Source organism: Ciona robusta, chromosome 11, assembly GCF_009617815.1.
Source record: "Ciona robusta chromosome 11, ASM961781v2".
Classification (NCBI taxonomy): Eukaryota; Metazoa; Chordata; class Ascidiacea; order Phlebobranchia; family Cionidae; genus Ciona; species Ciona robusta.
In genome coordinates, this window is record NC_143245.1 from 1,882,008 (window position 1) to 1,895,407 (window position 13,400).

Here is a 13,400-nt window from a genome sequence, read left to right on the forward strand (position 1 = left end):
AAATATATTAAAGTTTAATACGCTTAACTAGCTTCATATAGGGGATTTTATTTTTAAGTGCGCGCGTTTGGTTTTTCTGTTAGTAATAATTAAAGTTTTGTAAAGACGGGCTCTGTTTTATACGAATACTTTTGTTAAAATTCGTCATCAGGGTTAATTACGATGGCCAGTAAGCGACAGTTGGACGCAGGACCAACATCTGACAGCGATGAACCGCAAGCAAAAAGACCAACGACGATTTTGCCTGCAGTCAGCATTGGACCAGTTGCTTCACTGGTATATTGATATTATTATGCCATATTTTCTATTTTTGTTGTTTTTAATTTTGTTTTGCATCTTATATCTGTTGTTTAAAAACCCAATCGAGTATTTTTTTTTCTGTTATATATATAGTTTAATTTGTTGGTGATCTGTAAATAAAATAAATTTACAACATTCTTCAAATTTAAAATGTAACTGTAAGTAATAAAAACACCGCCACATTACATTATCGGTTCATTTTTTACTTTTTTAAATACAAACATCACTCCTTGTCACAGTAGCGGAAAAACTGTAAATTGTTCGTGGTGATAAAATTAAACCGAATATATCTGTCTTGTAAATTGATCGTCTTACAAAATTATTTCCCTCTGAACGTTTGGAACTGCATCTCAAAATCTTTTTTTATTTTCTTACTTGTTTATTTTTCTTGTTTCTAGGAAGAGATGGATCTGAAGATGTTAAAGTTCCAGAACAAGAAGTTGTGGGAGAAGATTGAGATCAGAAGACAAGCGGAACGCGAGTTGGAAGATCAGATTGAAACCATGGAAGCAAAACAAACAGCAACTGATGCTACACTAAGTCTCGTTAATAGATACTGGGATCAGGTAAATATTTCAAGCTTATAGGACAATAAAAGTGTAAACATGTTTTATTGGGTTTTCCGTGTTCTGCTTCAATAGTTGTGAAAAAAAGAGGTTCCACCTACTGCATATAAATTATAATATCATCAATAACACTTTGTACAGTTGGATGAAAACATAAAGATCACATTAAAAAGACTCGGACAGGATTCCGATGAAGTAGTTGAAGAAAACTCAACTCAAGATGAGGAAGATTTAAAAAAGAAATGTAGGTTCAAATATTTTACAATATTTGTATTGTTAAATTATACGTAATTCATCTTTTTGAATTTTAATTTTTTGCAATCCAAAAAGCATTAATTTTCCAGAGTATTTTGCTTTTTTTGGCGACATACAAAGATTACAAATCATCCTAGCGGAATTTACCCGAAATAAAATGCTTGCATTAAATTTCCTTCCAGCATTCCACCGGCTACTCTGTGACAACGACTTTCAAGTAATCAAAGAAAACGTGGCGGACAGGTTGGATTTCTCGCGAAGAACATTTGCAAAAGTAATCGATGCTATATTGGACCAAAAGAAGCAACAAACATCTATTTCTGAGTGAGAGAGTTGGTCTGTTAACTGTTATCAATATATTAAATGTAGAAATAAAATTTAAATTGTTAAATTTAACAAATATAATATGTCAATAAACAAACATGTATATATAATTTAAAACATTTTTAGATTTTAACCCAGTTTTAGGATTTTTTTCTTTTTAATTTAACCAAAGCAACTGTAGTCAATAGGAAGTTGTATAATTCTGAAAGAGATCTTTGTTCAATAACAGCTGATTAACGTGACAAAAACATAATAGCCTACAATAAAAAAATGAAGGTAAATAGGCCTATTCCTATATATATTTCAGACTTATAATATGAATATTTTTTTATACAAGAACAATCAAAGAAAATGAAAATGTTGAGGAACATCTTAAGACAGAGGTTGGAAAACTGGAAGAAGCGAATAGTAATCTACAGGAACTAACTACAGGGTTGCAAGTAATTAATCCAGTTCACACATGTTTTGTTGCATTGGTCTGCTGTACTGTGGCATCTCATCCTAACTTCTGTCATTAAAAATCTTTATAAGGTTAAGTCTAAAGAATCCATAAAAGCGATACTAAATTAGCTTCAATACCAGCTTAAACCCTTCCTATTTTGTTTTTAAACACTTAATCAGCTGCTTCCCATAATAGACTGAATGAAAATTTATTAGAACAGTGCATAGTGATTTCCGAACAGCCTGTAAAAACACACCACTATTCTGCCTGTGGATGAAGATAGTCAACATATACTTAAGATTAGGGCTGTGGAAAAGTTAACGGTTAACCGGTTAACCGAACCTATTCGGTTAACCGCTAACGAAAAGGTCAAGTCGTTAACCGAACTATGACGTCATAGGGCATAAACGTATATCAATATCTGTCTTATTTACACGAAAGGCACGTGTTCGTGTTCGTTGATTGTTGTTTTGCAATAAGACAGAGTGCGCAGGGACGCTGTTGCTTTGATCGTGCCCTACAACGGCGATTACGCCATCAATCTTGATTGTTAATACCGCAGGCTAACTAGTTTTGCAACATTATATTGGTGTAATACACAACTTAAATGTTTTCCTCAGCCAAGCAGCGTGTTTATTACTAAAAAGCAGGCATTCACACGTGGATTCATTGCATCATAATAGCGATTGTTTGACCTGGCAATTGATTACGACATAATAGCAATTCACACGTTAATAACTGCGTCATAATTGCAATTCACACGTTGATTATTTAGACGGCAGGTGTTTTAAAACAGGTTTGAATATGAATAAGAAAGCATTACTTTAACGTAAAGAACGTTTGCCCGTGTATTGCAAGCATAGTCCATACGTTCGTCGTAAAGTTGCCTTTAAATTCGCGAAAGAAGAGCGATAAACAAGACGCTTTTATTAGGATTACACTTGTATCGGTTAACCGGTTAACCGGTTAAAACTGAACGGTTAACGGTTAAACAAAAATAGGGAAAATCCACAGCCCTACTTAAGATTGGATTTTATAAATTAGCATAAAGTTGAATTATCTCTTCACAGGCAGAACACCATAAGTTCTACATGGATCGATCGAACGTGGAAGAGAAGATCAATTTATTGGAGGAGAGAGTGGAGGAACTACAGGAGACGGCGGAGACCGCTCGCTGGGAGCTGAAAAAGACGAGGCTTAGAGAAGACAGGTAGGTTGCATAATTATGTAATGAATAAATGTAACTTGCTTTATCCTCATGTGGCCGGAATACAACAGTCGTTATAACACAGGTGTTCTGTTTCACACACCACGTGCCAGATTACGAACTACCATGTATGTTACTTTGTGGGTAAATAATAAAGTTCTTCTTTGGACAGAATATGGCATTTCAAAATCACATAGACATCTTAAAATCGAATATAAAGTTGATCAAATAGGATTATTTTGTTTGTCATAAAGGTTTGAAAAATGTCTGGAGAAAATGTCAGCAAATATTATATTTTCCACCCCATATTCTCCACCTGATTACACTCATCTATTGCAAATTTGTTACAAGTAGATACATTCCCAAATAACAACTTCTCCACCAGACTTACCCGACACTTGGCTGAAGCATTGGACAAGATAAACAAAGGAACTTTAGTGGAAGCTTCAACTTCTAATGCTGCTGCTGCTGAAACAGAGACTGCTGCTAAGGTATTTCTTTTTACATATACTATTCAAATGTAAGTACGTGTATGATGATAAAACAAATTTTAAAAAATTTACACTTTAGGGTAACTGAATTTTATTTTGGTTGCATGGTTACAATGTTAATTGGATAATGGGTCAACTCTTGCTTTTACCCCCCAGGTTCCCGGGCATGAGACATAGTGCGTCCCATGCAAAGTTTGATTAATTTTAAGTTTTTTTTCACCCCAGGCGCCCAACGAACAAGCAGAAGAAGCGGTTCTTCTCGCAGAAAGTCGATTGAATGAATTGGAAACATTGAAGAAGCAACATCAGGATTGTTTAAAGGAGTTGGAACGAGCGAAAATTGATGTAAGTTTGTTGCTGGTGGTTCTAGTTCTATGTGATCTTGCTTATATACCTTTGCTATGTTGTCACAACACCAGATTTAACATTCTTGCATAGTTTTGGTCGACTGTGTCTTGTGCATTTTAATTCTAGTTAATTTATTATGTTTTAAACTTTTTTTCAATCATTTCAATGTCAACTTTTTGAACAAAATTATTTCTGTGTTTGATCAAATGTGTGTTTTTTTTTAATTAAATGTTAAATACATTTTTAACTTTGTCTTACAACATGAAACAAAACCATTTTCCCAGTTGCGCAATATCCCTGATTCTCTCATCATCCAGTCATCTGAATATCGAACCCTTAAGTCCCAGTTCTCGGTGTTATACCATGAAAGTGTTCAGATGAAAACAATGTTGGATGAATCGCGGGTCCTCATTCAACAGACAAGGAATTCAAACTTGAGGAGAATTGAACAAATGGAGGTATGGGGAGGATTTGGGGAATTAAATTTTATTTTTTAGGATTTTTGGTTTTAGAGTTTAAAAATAGGGATGAAAAATCTCTGTATAAAAATTAAAAGCCCATAATTTATTATAAAATAAAAAAGTAAGAAATTAAAAAAAAATAAGACTAAAAGAGCAGTAGTCCAATTAAAATGAAAATAGTCCAATTTAAAGGTTGCTGTCAATATTGTTTATATAACAGGTGTACAAAAGAGCTTCTAACTAAACAAGTCGCTCACTTACAGGTTGATGAACTTCAAACACAAACTAAACTTCGTAACGAACTCATCCAGTTAGAAGACACACTTGCCAAGGTAAACATCACTTCGTTGTAAAAAATCTGACTAGTTACTAGGTTTGCAACTTTTTTTAGTTTTTGCCAGAATTTCTATTTAGGTATTACTCATTTTACTTTTTAAATTTTTGTCAACTTTTCCTTCTTTAAAAGGTGAGACACGATTACGAGTCTCTACACACCGAACTTGAACAAAACCTCGCAGCCAATGAGCAAGCGGGGCCAGTGAACCGTGAAATGCGTCATCTGATCAATAGTCTACAAAATCACAACAGACAGTTGAAGGGAGAGATCCAACGATACAAACGTAAAATTAAAGATCTACAAAATGAACTTGCAAAAGTAAGATGAAGTATTGGTTTAACTTTATTTTGATATTTTGTCTACATATATATTGTATAAGTTGGGACTGCAAGGTGTATTAAAAGTCATAATTTGAAAGAAATCTTCTTACAAAAGAACAAACATTTATAAGGGGTGTTTAAACTATTAGTTATTACTTACTAAAAAGTTTCTAATATAACACACTGAAACTCCTGGTCTGATGAAAAATGAGTTTTCTTAAGACAGTTTCAAATTATTTTGTATTTAAATTAGGATTTACACATTCAACGTAATAAATTCCTAGAATGCTTTAATTAAGAAGCTTGATTTAAAAAAAAGTAAAAAAATTGTATAAAAAAGTTAAATAATTATATCTTTATATTTTGTTTTTTTTGTTCAGTCTAAACAGGAAGAGATCCGGAGGTTGCAAGATGAGATCAAACATGAGTCGGATAAACTCTTTTCATCAGTGAAGTCGGTCAAGCTGGAGGAAGATGTTGACGTGAAGAAAGAAGTTGTGGAAGAGGAAGAAGAAGGTAAGATTGGGGGTTGGTGGTTTAGCCGTCATTTAATATGGGTGTTGTTGTAAATATATATGGAATTTTGTTATTTCTGCTACCAGGCATAATGTAATTATATAAGATTTCCTTACATTCTCTAATAAAGTCTTGCTGTATGGCTGACGAAACGTCGGAAATACACTTGATGTTTTATCCCAAATGAGGAACTTTTATATAATTTATCTGTGAAGTTATTTGTTGGTAAATTTCCTATCACAGATTTGTTGTTAACTTTTTTTAGGGGTTTGCAAACTTATAATTGTCATGGAAAATACTCCAAATTTTTTAAACTGCTTTTTTTGCACACCAATTTCTTATAAATTTATATTTTAAGAAATGTTATCTTTCAGCAACAAGCAACCAACCTAGGTTTAAATCAAATCCCCAACTTTACCAAGAAATTGAAGATCTTGAAAAGAAATTGAATGACAAGGGAACGGAGATGGAAAAAATATCAAAAGAGCTCAAGTTAGTTTGTTTTTATGTTAACCTATTTGCTATTTTTATTTTTAATGCTCATAAAAACAATAGGAACATTAAAGTTATACTGAAGTTCAAAGTGGCCAGTCTAATATGTTATGAATTTTTAACAAAATTTGAGGTAAAATTGTTCAAATGCAGTTACACTCATAGTCATCAAACATAGGGAACCTCATTGAATATTGTTTTGTGGTGAATGCAATATACTAATCTGGGGTGACATTGTTAAATGCTGTTATACTTAGACTTCTAGTTAACTAATATAGTGAACCTCATAGATTAATGTAGAAAAAATGGCTTTTCTAGTATGGTCTGCCCTATCTGAAATTAGGGATGCACATTACAGAATAATTAGGTATTCTAGGATATCCTAGAATACTTTATTTCGAATCTAGAATTTCGAATCTTTTATATTTATAGGAAAAATGAATTTTACCCACAAAAGTCAGTTTATTGACTCTTTCATAGCAGCCTTGTTGGATCATAAGCTGTAAAATGATCAAAAATTGTACCATTGGGTAGTTTTTGCGTCATGAAACGTATAGCAGGCTATGGAAAGACGTTACGAAACGTTTACTCTCGAAAGTCCCACAAACACAAAAATTTTTTTTTTTCAAAATTAATAAGTTTTAAAATTTGTTAATACAGTATATGAGGTGACGTGTGATGACGTCATTAAACAGAATACCGAATCCCGTAATTAGATTCGAATACCATAGGATTCGAATCTCATGGATTCGAAATTCTGTAATGTGCATCCCTATCTGAAATATGCTTAAAATATGAACCTCATAGATTAATGTAGAAAAAATGGCTTTTCTAGTATAGTCTGCCCCATTCGAAATATGCTTAAGTAATCTTTTGGCATTCGTCTGATGAATAAAGTGTATTTTCAAACAAGTCTGCCATCTGGCAAGACTTTATCAGGCAAGTCAACAACAATACACGTAACCTATACAATATACAGAGCTGATTTATTTATTAAACAGAACAACAAATGCTGAAATGAAAGAATTGAAATTATTACTTGACATGTACAAGGGATTGTCTAAAGAACAAAGGGACAAGGTTTGGTTTGAATATCATGTTAATTGTAAATCAGAGATAATTAAATAAAAGCTATGTAAAATAATTCAACGGTAATGGTTGTAAAGTTTAATAGTTTCTCATGAATATAACTGTTTGTATTATAATGTTGTCAACTTAACATGCCTATTTAATATTTGTTAGTGTTTGTTTATGCCAATTGAAGTTCCTATGCCTATTTTCAAATTAAGTAATGAAAACTTTCAAAGTATTTAATTTAAAAAGTGTTTGTTTTTTAAAAACATATAAAATTATGTTGTTTTAATTTTTCAGGCAGAAATAATGGCGAATGAAAAAGTTGCAACATCTGCCAGAGATGATCTTGAGAAGAAGATCAGATCGTTGGAGGAAGATGTTGCTCGTGAGGATGCGAGGAGCAAAGAGTTGGAGAAGAAGCTACAGAGATCAGAGGAGCAACTTGCGGATGCGGTAGTGAAGGTGAAGGAAGAGAAAGATAGGAGAGAGAAGAAAGAAGAGGAGCTTCTACTTAGGGGTCCGGATGCTGATTCGTTGAGAAAGATGAAGGTAGGTAGAGGTCGGAGGGTGGTGTGAAGATTTAAAAAACCTTTTTGTGAGTTCCTGGCTGTAACCATACAGCATTCTTTATATTGTGAAATACAGTCCAGAGTTGGCCCATCAGTCCATCACCCAAACAGTAATACAAATGCTTTTTCAGTTTCTTACAAAACAAGTCATTTTCCCGCCACGTGAGGATATCAAGTTATGTACATTTAAATTATCTTTATATTAATTACTCATCCCAGGTATTGGAAGAAACGATAATCGAGCTTCGGCGCAATCTCTCGGCCACCAAGCAAGAGGAGGAAGCTCTTCTATCGGAGATGGATGTTACGGGACAAGCGTTCGAGGATATGCAGGAACAAAACATGAGGTTGCTGCAACAGCTACGTGAGAAAGATGACGCAAACTTTAAACTTATGTCTGAGGTGAGATATGAGCGGATGTTGGTGTTATTGTAGTTGATGATACGATTGTGAGACGCATGTTGTATTAGAAACCTTAATAAACATTAAGTTGCAATCTGGTTTTAGGAAACTTTCGGTTTTATCTTGGTTTGAAGTTTAAACTCTTTAAACTTAAACTATATTAAACCCAGACTGCAATAAATTGGTTTGCTTTGTTCTTTCAGTTAACTTTTATTTTTGCTCCAGTTATATTGTTTGGAAATAAAAAATAGAGTACAAAAATTTGCTAAAGTTTGATTGACATTTCCTTCATACAGAGAATAAAAGCCAACCAAGTTCACAAACTTCTACAAGAAGAAAAAAGTGTTTTACAGGATCAGAACAACACGTTGCATATGCAGGTAAATATGGGGGGGTGTTTGTGTGACCCTAAATAGACACTTAATGCTATTTACATCAACTCAGTGGTCTATACTAATGGTTTGTCCAAGCTAACAATAAGTTAACAAAATTTACTGCAATTTACATTTTCACAAGTGAAAGTATGAGTTGTATGAAGTATGTAATAAAATACGAGTAGGCCTGATATGAATACAACACATAAGTTAGGGTAATGAGCTACTTTTGGCCTGAATCTCTGATCTTCACCATGCCTTTTGTAGTCCCTCGCCCATGTAAATAATAAATAAATTAAATTTTTCAAGAATTGTTTTCGCAAAAAATGTAAATTTTATTAAAAACCAACATTTCACCTGCAAATGTAGCAATACATTGTCAGGTCATAAGCAAGAAGAAACATATTAAATAATAAACAATGATAACACAATAACATATTGTTATCAAGGTTGACTCCCAGAACCAAGTAGTCCGGATGTTGGAGGAAAAAGAGCGATCCTTACAAGGAACCCTCGTCACTATGGAGAAGGAACTTAACTTGAGGTCGCAGATCATGGATTTGCATAAGAGAAAAGTTAGTTGGATTATTTAGTCTGTATTGAGCGGTCTTTTATTGGTTGTCCCTTGCCCGAGTTGTCAGTCCTAATTCAAAAAATTAAAAACAACCCACAAAATTAAATACATGGGAACTTGTAAGCAGGCAAGAGGTGTATGAAACAGAACGCTGTGTTATAACGACTGTCATTGTCCTGCCATAAGAGGATAAATAAACACGTTCATTCATAAGTTATGGTATGTAAATTTATACACTGAAAAATCTTCCTAACAAAGTTACATATGTAATAAATCGTAAGCAGGCACAAGATGCCAAAAATAAGACACCTGTGTTATAACATAAACTTGGTTACCACTCAACCATCCACCACCAACAGGCAGTAGAGATGACACAGATTCGCGAGGATTTGCTCCGAGATGTTGAGAAGAAGAAAGAGAGGTTGTCTATCCTGGAGGAATCCATGGATAGAAAAGTTGAAAATCTCGAGGAAGAACATTTCAAACTAAGTCGATTACAGGTGATTGTTGTGTGGTGTTGCTTATGTTGGTAAGCAACCAAAGAATGGTCACTATTGGGCTTGTGGGTGGCTATTTCTTTAGTTGGGTCAACTACTACAGAAACAGACTGTTTTGTGTGGGCACATAGTGTGAATTTTTATTTATCTTCTCGAAAATAGTAGCGAAGATCAAATAATTAAAACAGCGAAGAAATGGGAATTTTGTCGACTTGTTATAAACACAGTGTGTGTCAAAATCATCATTATGTATAATGACATCATAATAAATATTGATGACATCATAGGAGGATGGGGCAAAACTCCGTCGTAAGTTGGAGAAACATAAGAAGACAGAAGGATTGTATAGTGCTGATGAAGTGCTTATGGAAGAAATCAAGGAATATAAGGTAATGTGGTTTATCTCAATGTTTTGTATGCGTTTACTTGGAATTCTAATCTATGTGGATGAGGTCCAACAGCATGGCACGTTATGGGACCAAAGTATAGACCAGACTTGGCCCATGAAATTTTTTAGTTTTTATAACATATTTTTGTTATTTACCATTTCTTTGATATTTTAAATTGATTTTTTGTGTACACATAAATTTGTCTTGTGACTGCTTAAGTACTGAACCAGAATTTTATGTTTTATGCGAATAAATCAGTGGGGTTATGAGTCAAATCTTGCTTAAATCTTAGGTCCTTGACAAGGACCTCACCCACATAGAATAAAACCAAACTAGTATTCTTGCTAAACCTATTTTCTTTCAGACAAAGCTGAGATGTCCATGTTGTAATGTGAACAACAAGGACGCCGTGTTAACCAAATGTTTTCATGTGTTTTGCATCAAATGCATCAAGACAAGATATGAAACACGACAGAGAAAATGCCCAAAATGCAACGCAGGGTTTGGTGGAAATGATTTCCATCGTATTTATATCGAGTAGTAGAGCCCATTGACCCAATGGTTCCAAAAGTGGGCTTTACTAAAAGGGCGAACTACACTGGTTTGCAACGCATTTTTGGCTGCTTTTGCATCATTGCAGTTAGGATTAGTTTGACAAAATCTGTATTAATTAATGCGAAACATTCTGGTGCGCAAAAACAGTCTTAAAAACATTGGGTTTAAATGTTTAAAATGCCCGAGTAGAAATGTATAAGTTTCAGTTTCCATTTAATTGAAATACAGAAAACAGTTTATGCTATTTTAACATACCAAGCCTTCCCTTGATAATTGTGAAAAAATGGTCTTATCCAACTGTTTATGCATGGCAGTATGAAAGATCTACGTCATTTCAATTAAAAAATCCTTGGTATTTAGATTTTTTCTTTTTAATGAACTTTTTAAGTATAGTAGGAGGGGGAAGATGGGACATCTTTAGCGCATAATATCCAGATATCCTGATCGTTTTTTTAACCAATTAACAACGGTCTATAGGAGCCGTAAAGATATAGATTTATAAATGTTTGATTGTTTATTGTTAACTGCTGAATGGGACGAGAAAACAGAGTTAAAAGGTGTCCCATCTTCCTCGTCGTGGAAGGACAAACCAGCGCATCTACACGTCTTTGTTTTTGATTGAGCATGTTTACATTTTCTCGGCGGCATAAGATAGAAAATTCTTTCGTTTCTATGTGGGTGATCAATGGGGCCTGGGTATTATAGGCCCAGCTATTGCAACTCGCAGCGCGAAACCTCTGTATTCTTGCGTTTACTGGCCATTTACATAATAACAACCAACTTTCTATTATGATTACCGCTACAAAACGCATAAATTACCAACATTACCTTTAGAGACGTATAATGAGCCGGAAATTACCGTTTATAAGGTCGGAAATAATTCCTTCGATCTTTTTAAACAGGTGTCTCAAAACACTTTACTATTATTGTCCAGCAATATTATTTCATGGTCCAGTTACTTTTGAATGACCATTTCTTGGATCTATTAAATTTAGGTCATTGTTTACATGACGCTTAACTTTAAAGAAGATAAACTTTCCTCTGTGACGTCACAGATATACTTCACTGTTATCGCGCAATATAGAAAGACAAATAATAAAAGTTAGAAACAATGTTGGTTTAACCAACGCCTGCACTTAATCATTAAACTTTCCTCCGTTAATTAGTCAGTTAATTATTGATTTATTTATTCAGTAAATTCTGTTTTCAACGGCTGTCGTCACAGCAGTATATTATGACAGGTTTTAGCGGTTTGGTTGTAAGGTGTTTAAGAGCCACGGTTTTATTTAATCTCTTTCTTTGAGTATTAGTTAAGCAGTTTTAACCACTGTCGTTTTGTTTCTTTCTTTTTGTTTTTTCATTAGTTTAACTTTCGTTATTAAGTATGAAAAGGTTGATTACATGTAAACTTTTAAGGAAAATTCTATATTTCGGATATAGTTAGATAGGGAAAGACGGGACACATTTAGCATCACATAATATCAAAATATCATGATCGTGTTTTAAACAATTAACAACGGTTTATGGGAGTCGTGGGGATACGGTTTTATAATTCTTTGAATGTTCTTTTTTACTACTAAATGGGACGAGAAAAACGAAACGGTGTCTCATCATTCCCCACACTACTATATATTTGATCCATACTTTAATATTAACGGTATATCTAAATTATGTCCCATTTTGTTTTGGGCAACAAAATGATGTCAATACATAAGATATACTTTTTAATTAGTCAGCATTATACAGTGCATGTTGATATAATGCTTTGGCATTGTGGTTTTTTATACGAATAACTTATACGTGTGTAAGTCGTTTAAGTCGGCGCTGAAAATGTCGCTCTATGTGTAATATGTAGTTGGAAATGAAAAGTCATATGTACGTATCGTAATAAACCTTTACAGTAAAGAATAGAATGTCACTTGATTTTAAGTTTAATACGCGGTTAAAAGTGCTACACGTGCCCATTATGTGGTTTTACTGTTCGGTCATAATGCGACTTTGTCATAACTGATCTATACGTCACAATTGTGTATTCCTCTATCTGAAGGTGACCAAATTTTGTCGGAAGATGTAATCATAGACATCATATATGTAGCGTCGCTTTGTTGGGGATACCGCAGGCTTGTCAGTTTGTTTGGCAAGGTGTCGTTTTACGCTGATTGGTATAATAATCATTAAACAGAAGTCGGAATGTAAGATTAGCCGAGTCGCTCGTTCCCTTTGCTTTGTGTGTTTCCCAATGGGCGAAAGAGGTGGCACGAATGTATTGTTTAACTCTCCACCTTCCAACCTTACATTGAAGAAGAGATGTTTTCATCTATTTGGGTCAAAATGTGGACCTCCCGCCACAAATAATAACTGGATAATGTTTCTTAATGTTTAGAAAGTGTTTAACGAAACTAGGGTCAGGTCTTTGGCAGTTTGACAGCGTTTACAATCTATAGTTGGCAGTCTACTTAACATTACTGCAAGTAATGACTTCTATTTAGCAAAACATTGTTATTTGTTTCACGATATTTAGGATGAAATGGTTGGTAAGCTTATGAAGTTAGTTTTACAATGTGCAGACCACAGAGCGCAACAGCGAAGGCTGTGTAGATACTTAGATATCAACGCTATACTGTTATTGAACTATAGCGTATACTTCTGTTCGTTATATGTTTAAGTTTAAATAGCTAGGTTAGTTACGAAGTGTATTACGCAAAAGTTAGACTTTAGACATTGTTGGCGTTTAGCATATGTAACAATATAATATAGTAGGGCCGGGGAGGGGACACGCATGATATTTAAATAACCTGATCGTTTTTTAAACAAACCAATAGTCTATGGAAATCGTGAGGATGCAGTTCTTTGAATGTGTCCCATATTCCCCTACCCTACTATACTAAGTGTGTTAATATATAACGT

General features: G+C 34.0%; 1 protein-coding gene across 1 annotated transcript; it reads left to right on the forward strand.

The window, feature by feature from the left end:
* Positions 1 to 45: 45 nt before the first annotated feature.
* On the forward strand, positions 46 to 10,854 carry LOC149727730 (E3 ubiquitin-protein ligase BRE1B-like). Its single transcript, XM_089888627.1, has 21 exons — positions 46 to 276; positions 699 to 866; positions 1,008 to 1,110; positions 1,304 to 1,445; positions 1,783 to 1,885; positions 2,958 to 3,097; positions 3,480 to 3,585; positions 3,811 to 3,930; positions 4,218 to 4,391; positions 4,658 to 4,726; positions 4,861 to 5,049; positions 5,432 to 5,567; positions 5,942 to 6,059; positions 7,061 to 7,139; positions 7,431 to 7,682; positions 7,922 to 8,104; positions 8,401 to 8,484; positions 8,928 to 9,053; positions 9,412 to 9,552; positions 9,837 to 9,938; positions 10,303 to 10,854. The coding sequence occupies exons 1-21, from the start codon at positions 163 to 165 to the stop codon at positions 10,477 to 10,479; spliced, it is 2,826 nt and encodes a 941-aa protein (XP_089744753.1). The 5' UTR covers positions 46 to 162; the 3' UTR covers positions 10,480 to 10,854.
* The last annotated feature ends 2,546 nt before the right edge of the window (positions 10,855 to 13,400 follow it).

Bases quoted from the DNA above. Each gene is read 5' to 3' on its own strand.
- LOC149727730 (XM_089888627.1), top strand. From the start codon at position 163: ATGGCCAGTAAGCGACAGTTGGACGCAGGACCAACATCTGACAGCGAT. The intron at 7,683-7,921 runs GTAGGTAGAGGT...TACTCATCCCAG, and splicing joins ATTCGTTGAGAAAGATGAAG to GTATTGGAAGAAACGATAAT. The intron at 9,939-10,302 runs GTAATGTGGTTT...ATTTTCTTTCAG, and splicing joins AAGAAATCAAGGAATATAAG to ACAAAGCTGAGATGTCCATG.